The sequence below is a fragment of the Phycodurus eques genome, chromosome 12 (genome assembly GCF_024500275.1).
Source record: "Phycodurus eques isolate BA_2022a chromosome 12, UOR_Pequ_1.1, whole genome shotgun sequence".
Taxonomy (NCBI): domain Eukaryota; kingdom Metazoa; phylum Chordata; class Actinopteri; order Syngnathiformes; family Syngnathidae; genus Phycodurus; species Phycodurus eques.
In genome coordinates, this window is record NC_084536.1 from 22,400,006 (window position 1) to 22,411,981 (window position 11,976).

Sequence of the window (11,976 nt, forward strand, 5' to 3'; positions counted from 1 at the left end):
TCTCTCAGACTTGGCATACAATTCCAAACTAATAGTCCTTTCTATACAATCAACAGGTAACATAACTGATGAATAAATGAGCATTACTGGATGATGACCCAGCATGCTTAGCACTCCATATCTGTGGGCTTCTTTCTTCAGAACATAGACAAACAGTGACACAATCGCTTCAAATAGCAAAACTAATTATATCAGGTGTTGGTGCCAAAAGACAATTTCATTATTTTTTTAAACATCCCAGTATAAATTGACAAGATACTCCACATTGTTCATCTTAACGCATGCAAAAAACTGCTCTTCTGATATCCTTCTTTGCAGTATCGTTTTGGCCACTCATTATATACAGAGACTGAAAATGCCAATGTCAGACAAACTTATTTTTCTTTCGAATAAGACCATGCAAGTGTGTCTATGATTGAAGATTTCTTTGTCAGCACTGTCTGCTCATGAAGCTTTAAAAAAACTTCTCATCTAAGCGTACCCATAGTTGAGGCAACCATGACATAAAAAAGGTCAATTGAGCAAATCATGTCAAACAGTTTAATATGAAAAGGGACAATTGCATATGCATGTGATAATAGGGAAGTGATACTGGGGAAACAGTCTAAGGTCAGGCACCTGGAACTTTCATCTCTCATTATTTTTTGCAACTCAAAGAAATCTCTTGCAGGCATCATGTTTTTTTATCTGGTGAGTAGCGTTTATTCTTACTTTTGCTCTGTACAATGTTTGGAATTATGAGTAGTGGCAAGTCAGGTGGATCAGTTGGACCGACATATTTACTGTATACTCACCACTCAAAGGTTCCTCCTTTATAAAAATTAAATTGCTGAGTTTTGATTGACACTGTGAGAGAGATACTCATTTAGCAATGTTTCTTGTTGTTACTGTAGCTCATAGGCGTGTAGAACTGCACTCCATCATAACAAGAGCGGTTTCTGATATTTTGAATATCTATTCATCCAAAATGTGAGAGACGAAATATTACTAACATTTCTCATGATTCAAAATGAGAAAGTTGCCAACGCAAAACCTTTATTGACTGCAAAAATGTATGTAGAGGTGTAGTTATAGTGTAGTATGTGCACAATATGTCACCATATAGGCAAAAATATCATCAAATAAAACTCAAATATTAGATAGACGTCATTGGATAATGCGGTACCAAATAAAGTGGCCCCTAACCCTCCCACCCTTTCTCTGATAACTTTGTGTGTTTCCGTACAGATGTGTGTTGCACTGCAAGCACTTTTCTACTGTCCTTATAAAAGTGCGGCTATCACTTCATACCCCAAAACTCTGCCATGCGATGTCAGTGAGGTCGACAACGGGAGCGTGGTGCTCGTGGACTGCAGCGCAAGAGACCTCAAAGACGTTCCGTGTGGCATTCCAAGAGACACAACCAACCTGACGCTCACCATCAACCATATTCCCAAATTGAACGCCACCTCCTTTGGCAACTTAGAGAACCTGACTGAACTTAACATGAAGTGCAACTGCGTGCCCATTAAAATCGGATCCAAAGACCACATCTGCACCGAGAGTTTGATGATAGAGGAAAATACGTTTGGTAGCCTTAAGAAACTACGAGCACTCTATTTAGATGGAAACCAACTTAGCAGCATACCTAAAGGACTGCCTTCCAATCTTATCCTGTTGAGCTTAGAAGTCAATCACATCTATCAAATTTCTCACAAAAATTTGTCTACAATCCAAAGTGTCGAGATGCTCTACCTTGGTCAAAACTGCTACTATCGAAATCCATGCAACATTTCCTATCAAATCGAAGATGGCGCCTTTTCACAGCTTCACAATTTAACTCTGTTGTCTCTGAAGTCAAACAATTTATCTTTTATTCCACATGAGCTGCCTACAAGTCTGAAGGAGTTGTATCTATACAACAATAACATTGAGGAGGTCACGGACAATGATTTAAAAAACCTAACGAACTTGGAGATTCTTGACTTAAGTGGAAACTGTCCACGGTGTTACAATGTTCCTTTCCCATGCACCCCTTGCCCGAATGAGTCCCCGCTTCAAATTAGCAGGTCAGCTTTTAGAATGTTGACTAAACTAAGGGTTCTCCGTCTGCACAGTAACTCTTTGAGAACTGTGATGCCTGAATGGTTCAAGGGTACAAGAGAGCTGAGAGTCCTTGATCTTTCGTCAAACATTTTAGCCGGGGATATAGGAATTACAGAGTTCCCACATTTTCTGAGCAAACTGGAAATACTGGACCTTTCCTTTAACTATGAACTACAGCGATATCCCCAAACTCTAACTTTGAGCAAACATTTTTCCAAGCTAAATTCCCTTAAGGTCCTTCATATAAAAGGCTTTGTGTTTCAGCATCTGAAACTCGAGAGCATTGCTCCATTAAAGCCTCTGCTAAATTTAGAAGTCATAGACTTGGGTACAAACTTTATTAAAATGGCAAACCTTAGTATTTTAATGGGTTTGCCAAGTTATAAAATGATCAGTCTCTCTGACAACAAAATATCGGCCTCACCTGAAGGGCAAAATGATATTGAAGGAGAGGGGAGGCCATTGCTCTGGTCTCACATGCTGTTTGACTACCAAAATAAGGAACTGCGAGAAATGCAGTACTTCCGATATGATGAAGAAGCGCGCAGCTGCAGATATAAAGATAAAGAATTTGGAGTTGCTAAATCATTTGCCCAAAGGGAATGCACTAGGTTTGGAAAAACCCTGGATATAAGCAGGAATAACATTTTCTTTTTGCATGCAGCATTTTTAAATCTATCCGAGCTGCGGTGCCTTAATCTGTCAGGAAATGCAATGAGCCAAAGTCTGAATGGTTCAGAATTTAGCTACCTGACTCATTTACAATATTTAGACTTCTCATTTAATCGTCTAGACTTGCGCTACGCAACTGCCTTTCAAGAGCTGAAAAATCTCGTAATCCTTGATATCAGCTCCAACTACCATTATTTCGAATCCGAGGGCCTCACTCACATGCTGAACTTCACAAAGAACCTGAAAAAACTCAAGACACTGCGCATGAACCACAACAAGATTTCTACTTCGACAAACACTGAGATGGAGAGTGACTCTTTGGTGAGACTTGAATTCAGAAATAACCGACTGGATATGTTGTGGAGAGACGGGGACACCAGATTTGTCAATTACTTTAAGAAACTGTTTAACCTGAAGGTGCTTGACATCTCTCAGAACAACCTCAATTTTATCCCATATCAAGTGTTCGGCGGTCTGCCAGACAAGTTGTCTGAGCTCTACATAAAAAACAACAGATTGAAATTGTTTCAATGGTCAAAACTAAAACTTTTACAATCACTGCAAGTCTTGGATCTTAGTGGCAACAGTTTATCCACTGTTCCAAGCATCCTCTCAAAGTGTACCAAATCTCTCAAGAAGCTCATCTTGCAGCAAAACCAAATCCTGACCCTTACCCCAGATTTCCTCAAGAATGCGCATAACTTAACATATTTGGATGTTAGTTTTAATCACATACGACACATTGAGAAATCTAGCTTTCCAGATGATGTTGTCAATCAAATGGAAAAACTACTTTTGCACAAAAACGATTTTGTGTGCTCGTGCAACGTTACTTCTTTTGTCACGTGGCTCAACAGCACCAAGGTGCCCATCCCCAAACTGGCCACGGATGTGACCTGTGCCGCCCCAGAGACACAACGAGGTCATGCCGTGATCTCGGTTGACCTCCTGGGTTGTCAACACAATGACTTGTCAATCATTCTCTACATGGTCAACGCTTCTCTGGTCCTGAGCTTCCTCATCCTGTGCATCTCCAGTCATCTCTTCCTGTGGGATGTCTGGTACATCTACCACTTCTGCCAGGCCAAGCTCAAGGGCTATGGTCGCTTATACTCGCAGACTGCTCTCTATGACGCCTTTGTATTGTATGACAAAGAAGATCCTGCCGTGTTGGAGTGGCTTACAAAGGAAATGTGTGTCCATCTGGAGGGACGAGGAGATCGCCGGCTAACTTTGTGTCTGGAGGAGCGAGACTGGATTCCCGGCTATCCGCTGATCGACAACCTCTCCCAGAGCATCCACAAGAGCAAGAGGACGGTGTTCATTCTCACCAATAAATACATTAAAAGCGGAAACTTCAAGACTGCTTTCTACATGGCCCACCAAAGGTTAATGGATGAAAAAAATGACGTTATCGTGTTGATCCTCTTGGAGAAAGTGCCTTGCAATTCCAAGTACCTCAGACTGCGGAAAAGGCTGTATAAACGCTCCATTCTCGAGTGGCCAACAAACCCTCAAGCTCAGCCATACTTCTGGTTCAGCCTGAAAAGCGTTTTAGCCACTGAAAGCCACAAGCAATACAACAACCTCTTTAAGGAGACACTGTAAAATAAATTAGTATGACCAGTATCACTCTGCAAACACCTTCCTGCTACCTCTCCATTACATTTGTATGTGTCTTCAAAGTGTGATAAGTTCAATGTTATTTATCTCTTTTTTTTTTTTTTTTTTTATTACACAGTGGTTAACTTCTCTTAAGTTCAGAATGTTAAAATGTTACTTAAGATATTTCCAGTACATTTGATCAAGGTGATATTTATGTAAGTAACAAATTGATTCGCTTTTCATTATTTCTTTTAAGAAACTTGGAAGTCAATCAGCTTCATGGAATTGACTGTGCTGGACTTAAGATGTTTCACTGTACTGTATATGCATTTTAATGGAAGCTTCGAAAAGCCACTCTGAACCCTCCATTCTCGAGTAGCAAACATCCCATACAGCTGAGTCATACATCTAGTTTCTTTTTTTAGCCACCGAAAGCCACAAGCAATACAACTACTTCTTTGAAGAGATGTTGTCAAATAGACCAGTAGAGTTCTCTACACATATACAAGGGTTTTTAGTGTACTGTGTGAATGTTCTAACATTAAAATTAAAATAAAACAACATTGATGTAACATGATGTAACTTCTTTCTCTGTGTAAAAAAGCAGGCATAATGCGCATCTCATTTGTTCAACATTTTATGAAACAAGGAAGTTATGCTCTAATGCACTTCTGCAATTCTTTTTCTACTTCTGTCCCAGAACTTAATGCAGGAGATCATCTGAGCTTTGCACCTGTTTGATTAGAGGGGGTTATCGACAGAATACAATAAATACAAAAGAAGAGTTGAGAATTGTTGACTTGTGATTCCAGGCTTTATAGTCTAACAAAGCATTTGGGAATCCAAAGGAATCAGTGACGCATCCGCAATGGTGAGTGTCACCGATGCAAACTTCTCTCGACACATTTTCAAGCTTTAAACGTTTCCTTAAAACTACGCAGGCAGAAACTTTTGTGAATGCCTTTGTTTATATTAGCTATTGTAGACCTTTGTGTAATAAATCTTGGCATAAGGGCCACATGCATCTGTTACTGTGCTAAGAACTGAGGAGCTCCGGCTAAAAAGAGTCAGAAGTTGTAGTTAGTCATTCCCTAACACCCGTGATACCGCTTACACCATAATTGTCAAAAGGAAGGCGAGGGGGCGAGGTTCGACACACCACATCTTTTTATGTCGCCCAGCAAAGCAAATAAAGTCAACTTTGTTTCTTGCTGATTGGATTTGTTTCTTTATTGTTTGCTGAAAATCTCTGCCAAATTTCAAAATCTTCTTCAATTTTAACAGACATTACAAATCCCCTTCTTAACATAAGAAGGGGATTTGGTAAAATATAAGGTGAGGAAAGAGTTCAAAATATTTTACTGACTTAATTTTGTTGTTCATCTACAGGCTGCCAAATGTTGGGTGCACTTGCTCCTGCTCTTTGCTTGTTTTTGTCCAGTTGCGAGCAAACCTGAATGGATGTTACCTCAGTTCCCTTGTGATGTCAGGGCCCAGAATGTCTCAGAAGTCAAATTTGACTGCCAAAGGCGCAGACTGCAAAAAATACCACATGGGATAACAAGTAACGCAACAGTGCTGAACTTATCAGAAAATCAAATCAAGCATATTGAATCTAATATATTTTCACGCCTACTGAATCTCACTCGAATCAACCTGAGCTGGGCAAATCAAAAGCAATCAGTGAAGATTGATGACAATACGTTCAGAAACTTGACCAAGCTGCGTGTGCTGGAGCTGAATGGCAACCGCCTGACTGCACTGCCTGCCCCACTCCCTCTTGGTTTGACTGACCTCGAGCTAAACAGCAACAACATTTTGTCTTTGGATAACAGCAGCCTTATTGGACTTCCAAATGTGACAAAACTATGGCTATCCAAGAATTGCTACTACTGGAATCCCTGCGGGACAAATATGAACATCGCGGAAGGCAGTTTTGCACCAATGACCAAGCTACTGAATTTGGACTTGTCCTTTAACAACCTAACCAAAGTTCCCAAAGGACTCCCCTCATCATTGAACACGCTGGAGCTGGCGTCCAATCAAATCCAGGACATATCTGAATATGATTTTCGTGGCATGGAACAACTGAAAGTCCTCAAGATACAAGGGAACTGTCCGAGATGTCAAAACGCTCCCTATCCTTGTGTTTCCTGCAAAAACGAGTCTCTTGCCATTCATGTGAACGCCTTTAATGATCTAATACAGCTACAAAGTCTGAGTTTGGCAGGAAACTCACTGACCAGCATAAACCCATCCTGGTTCAAGAACCTATCCCAACTTAAAGAGCTGTTCATTTCATTTAACTTCTTAGAAACAGTAATTACCGGGGACGCTATATTTCTTACACATATTCCGAAACTTGAAAAAATTGATCTCTCCTTCAACTTTTTACTAAAGATCTATCCCCAAACATTAAAACTTTCCAAGTATTTCTCACATCTAGTGTCACTCAGAACTTTGCATTTGGCGGGTTTAGTCTTCCAGGAAATTGGAACGGACACACTTCAACCTCTTTACGACCTTAAAAACCTGTCTGCACTGAACTTGGGGACCAACTTTATCATTCATTTCAATTCCAGCATAATGGGCAAATTCTCAAACCTGAAAATGATATACCTTGCAGAAAACCGTCTGTATCCGACTAAGGTGAGAAGTGTGATGCATTCGAACGAGGGATACAATTTGTTTTCAACATTCACAAGCCACCATCCGCAGGACTTTGAGATATCGCACAGCCTTATCAAACAGGAGTGTTACGATTCTGGGCGGGTGCTGAGCCTCAACTCAAATAATCTGTTCTTCATCTCGCCACAGCAGTTTGAAGGCTACGGCAACATCACATGTCTCAACCTCTCAGGGAATGGATTCTCGTCAGCGCTCAACGGCACAGAGTTCACCTCGATCCCAACACTGACGTATCTAGACTTGTCCTTTAACAAGCTCGATCTGGCCTACGACCATGCCTTCAGTGAGCTAAAGAAATTACAAGTACTGGACATCAGTTACAATTCGCACTACTTTCAGGCCTACGGCATAACACATAATCTACACTTTCTACAAAATCTGCCTGTCCTGAGAGTTTTGAATATGAGTCATAACTCTATTTCCACATTGACAACAAAACACATGTGCAGTAAATCATTGTCAGAACTACAGTTTCAAAACAACCATTTAGGGAATCTGTGGAAAGAAAGGGATCCGTCATACATAGCACTTTTCAGCAATTTAACAAATTTGACCATATTAGATATATCCAATAACCGTATCACCAAACTTCCCGACAAAGTTTATAATTTTTTTCCCAAAAACCTGACGATATTATGTATAAGTCACAATTCCCTCTCAGTTTTCAGATGGGACAAGTTAAACCATTTCCTTCACCTTCAAAGTCTGGACCTGAGCTACAATGTCATATCTGATGTAACGGGTATCAACTTCAATGCCACCAACAAGTTGCTCCACCTGGACCTGAGTCATAACGAGATCTACCACTTGGATGATGGCTTTTTGAAAGGCGCCAAAAGCCTCACGACTCTTTCCCTTAGCTACAACAAACTGGCTGTCATTAATCAGTCAACCTTCCAGTTGAGCCCTGAATCTCCAATACAAAAGTTGTTCCTCGGGCATAACCCATTTCAGTGTACCTGTCACATGTTAGACTTTATTCTGTGGATTGAAACCAGTGGTGTGCACATCCCCCAACTGACCACTGATGTCACATGTGAAGCTCCAGAAAACCAGAAGGGTCGCGCGCTCATTTACTTTGAGATCAATCAGTGTGTGAATGGCAGTTATGCTTTCTTGCTCTGCTTGTTATCAAGTTCCTTCATTATTGTTTTCATGTTTGTGGTGACGAGTGCTCACTTATTTTACTGGGACGCTTCCTACATTCTACACTACGTGAAAGCTAAACTGATGGGGTACCAATCCCTGAACTCGGGACACAGTGTTTATGACGTCTTTGTGACTTACGACACCAAAGATCCACACGTCTCTGAGTGGGTGATGAGGAACCTCAGGGTGAAGCTGGAAGAGGAGGGGGAAAAGCATCTTCCTCTGTGTCTGGAGCAGAGGGACTGGCTTCCTGGAGTGCCACTCATGGATAACCTCCTTCAGAGCATCCGACAGAGCCGCAAGACTATGTTCGTCTTGACGGAGGGCTACGTGAAGACCGGGGTCTTTCGGCTGGCCATGTACCTGGCCCATCAACGCCTGCTGGACGAGAACGTGGATGTGATCGTGCTCCTGATGCTGGAGCCCGTGCTGCAGCACTCGTACTTCCTGCGGCTCCGGAGGAGACTGTGCGGGAAAAGCGTGGTGGAGTGGCCCAAAACAGCGGCCGCCGAGCCTTGGTTTTGGCAAAACCTGCGAAATGTCATCAGAGTGGACAATCAGGTCATGTACAACAAGACCTACTCCATGTACTTTACCAATAGGTGATGGAGTCCTTCACAGACATCAACTTGTTTCCAACGACAGCGAGCAAACTGGCCTAATGATGCGTTAATATGAATCCCACCCAAGCGCTCGATACGACATGCCCCGATGCAATAGAATTGACTGTTGCATCCAGGCGGGATATGCCCTACCGCATCCAGGTGGGAAGCGCGGGCTTTGCAGATGAAACGAGGCGACCATTCAAAATGTGTATCACATTTGTACAAAATAAAAACAATCAAGTTTGCTAGGGTTAATGGGATTCATAATGACACCCCCACACTGAAGTAATAAGTGAATACTGCCTTTCCCGCCTGGATGCCGTAGGGCGTGTCCTACCTTGGGATGCAGCAACCAATCATATTGCAGCGGGGCGTGTCCCATGACGACAACTCAGTTGGATTCCTAATAACGCGTCTAAAACTTCTGTGCATCTTTGTAAAGATACTGTGTTGATATCATGCAAATATCCTGAGAATGTTTAGCTAATTATGTTTTTTATTTTACTGTGACACATTAAAAACAGAATTGCAGTCTCGAAATAAATGAAAATACCTGTATTTCAAGCTATATGTCTACATACATAAGTAGAACTAACAAAAGACAATTGATGAGGCAGGTAGGTAGATTAGATAGATCGATCGATAGATAGATAGATAGATAGATAGATAGATAGATAGATAGATAGATAGATAGATAGATAGATAGATAGATAGATAGATAGATAGATAGATAGATAGATAGATAGATAGATAGATAGATAGATAGATAGATAGATAGACTGGTGCTGTGAATTTACGCCGCCATTACTCCATTCCACCACAAAGCGTCACTGCTGTTGCATTTTCCACTGTCAGAGTTTTGGGGAACCTAAAACGCGGTTCACTTGAGAATAGTTGGACGTGAAACATTTCCTTTCTTGCAACGGGAACTAACACAGACTTAATTAACTTCCGGTGGAAGGAGGAGGGATATACCTTCGGATACACAGCTGAGACCTAAAATAACGGTTTTATTTATTAATGACGACTGCTATAAAATAAAATTTAAAAATCGGTTGGTTTGAGAGAGTGTTGAATCCAGAATTAAAATATAACCATATGCCATTTCTTTAAAAAAAAAAAAAAAAAAAAAAAGGGGAGGGAAGCGCTACGTATTGACGTCATGACTTATTTGCATACTGCATCATATTTAAACGGTACTTGCGGAAATGAACGCCACTTCTTCTACTGCCACTCGCCGTGCTTTCTTCTGCATCGTGCTACAGCTAGTGAGTTTACTTTTTTTTTTTTTTAAATTAAAAAATAATTGTATTGAAACGTGCCCATTTTAGATAGCATTTGGTTTCCTTTCGCTGTCATTTTGAACGTTGTTGCGACATCCGTTCTCATTAGAAACCGAAGGAAGGCTACTTTGATCTCAGCTCCATCTTGCAGTAAAGGGTGATAGTCGATGTTAGTGATGTAGAAAAGGGGGCATCAAAATCTCGAGAGCGCCGTTTTTGGTTTTTTACTATCCTGTTTATTTGCGTGTGGTCTGCTGGGCTTCGGGAGCATGCTTTGTGTCGCTAGCATAAAGGGCGTTGGTTCCGCATCTGCACAGTTCCTCCAGTCGCATGCTGTTGTGTGTTTCCTTTTGTTTCTCAAGAACTCCACTTTTGTTTGCGTGATCTGGTTGAGGTTGAGAAATGTAACCAAAACTTTTTTTTTTTTTTTTTTTTTTCCCCCCTCTCTCTCTCTCACCCCCCCCCCTCCTCCTCTCCTCTCTCTCGGGTTTAAGTCTACGCCAACATGTCTGACAAACCCGACATCGCGGAAATCACAACCTTTGACAAGACCAAGCTGAAGAAGACCGAGACCCAAGAGAAGAACCCACTGCCAACCAAAGAAAGTAAGTGCATCTTTTTCTCACAAAAATGTGGCTTTTTACATCGATGTTAAGCAAATGTGTCTTTTGCAGCCATCGAGCAGGAGAAGGCGTCGTAAAGTCTGACCTAATGTACTGTACATTCCACAAGCCCTTCAACTGAAGTCCACCTGCAATGGCTGGCCAAATGCCACCCCATCACTTTGCTGCAATCACGTTTTTGTCACAGTGAAGAGCCGCTTGTTCACATGGATCCACGGTCTTGTTTTTTTTTTTTTTTTTTTTTGTGGAGGCTTCCTTTGGGGATGGAAGAGTGGAACCACACTTCATGATGTGGAACGCCTGGATATCCTCTCACAGAAATGTATTATTTTTTTGTAAATCTGGAATTCACTTTGTTAAATATGCAAAATAAAAGTATAAAGGGTCAGTTGTGTCTGGTTTTGATTGAAATTGTGGCTCAAACAATGGTGTGTGTGTGTCTGTGTGTGTGTGTGTGTGTGTATATGCTTCAATGGTGACTGGGGAGTGATGTGGGGGAAGGGTATTTGCAGATTTGATCAACTCTTACCTAGAAGGGCTCATCAAATTTGCGAAAAGCTTTTGAGTCTATGGTACAACTCCACTGTGGTTGGGGTGGGAATTTGTTAGGAGCTAAGTGATGACCGCTGCTTCATGTGCATTTAATCAGATCATTATGCAACTTCAGCTGCTCTGTTAACAGCTGTGCTTTTACAACAATCTGCTCTGCTGTGGGATTGACACAGATTTCCATTCAGTCTGTGAGTGGCTGCATTTAACCTAGTCTGAGAACAGCCAAGGGGGTATGAGGGCAAGTGTTTATTTGTGGTATTTTTAGCTAAAGGCCACAATTCCTACACTGTACACACAGCTGGGAGATCTCCCAGCTGCAGGCACAAATATCCTGTCATAATGCACTAGATGTGAACTAAATTTCATATAAAACACTATCTTACTCCGTGGAACCTCTGAAGGACACTGGTCAACCTCAGTTTGGTAAGTAGGTAGCCACCTTTCTACCCCAGAGCAAACTGGGAACATTATAAAGTCCATTGCATGGCCTTTTTTAACTACAGATTTGCTAATAACTAGCATAAAAGTGTGAAAAGAAGAACTATATCTGCAACACGAGACAACACAGCATCCGTAAACCTCTACCACTGCCAATAGCGACCTTTCTCTTCACCATCTTGACATATTTAACGCCCTGCTCTCGCCGGCGTCAAACCCATGAGCCTCGCCTTCCTGTCGGCCCTCTACCGAATTCTTCTGTTTGCTGTCAAGCTG

The 11,976-nt window shown here is 41.5% G+C and overlaps 2 protein-coding genes across 3 annotated transcripts; both read left to right on the plus strand.

Annotated features, from left to right (window-relative positions):
• The first annotated feature begins 656 nt into the window (after positions 1–656).
• tlr7 (toll-like receptor 7) lies at positions 657–4,406 on the plus strand. Its single transcript, XM_061691506.1, has 2 exons — positions 657–690; positions 1,228–4,406. The coding sequence occupies exons 1-2, from the start codon at positions 676–678 to the stop codon at positions 4,363–4,365; spliced, it is 3,153 nt and encodes a 1,050-aa protein (XP_061547490.1). The 5' UTR covers positions 657–675; the 3' UTR covers positions 4,366–4,406.
• Positions 662–11,098, plus strand: LOC133410386 (toll-like receptor 8). 2 transcript variants are annotated; one of them, XM_061691508.1, is made up of 5 exons: positions 662–690; positions 5,752–8,801; positions 10,014–10,072; positions 10,582–10,692; positions 10,762–11,098. In XM_061691508.1, exons 1-5 carry the CDS (start codon positions 676–678, stop codon positions 10,785–10,787), a joined length of 3,261 nt encoding a protein of 1,086 aa, XP_061547492.1. In that variant the 5' UTR covers positions 662–675; the 3' UTR covers positions 10,788–11,098. The 2 variants fall into 2 exon arrangements, with proteins under 2 accessions (XP_061547492.1, XP_061547491.1); XM_061691507.1 differs by lacking the exons at positions 662–690; positions 10,014–10,072; positions 10,582–10,692; positions 10,762–11,098 and adding an exon at positions 5,066–5,233 and having other exon boundaries at positions 5,752–9,330.
• The last annotated feature ends 878 nt before the right edge of the window (positions 11,099–11,976 follow it).

Coding starts and splice junctions, on each gene's coding strand:
- LOC133410386 (XM_061691508.1), top strand. Junction 8,802..10,013: donor TCCATGTACTTTACCAATAG/GTGATGGAGTCC, acceptor TACTTGCGGAAA/TGAACGCCACTTCTTCTACT. Junction 10,073..10,581: donor TCTGCATCGTGCTACAGCTA/GTGAGTTTACTT, acceptor CTCGGGTTTAAG/TCTACGCCAACATGTCTGAC.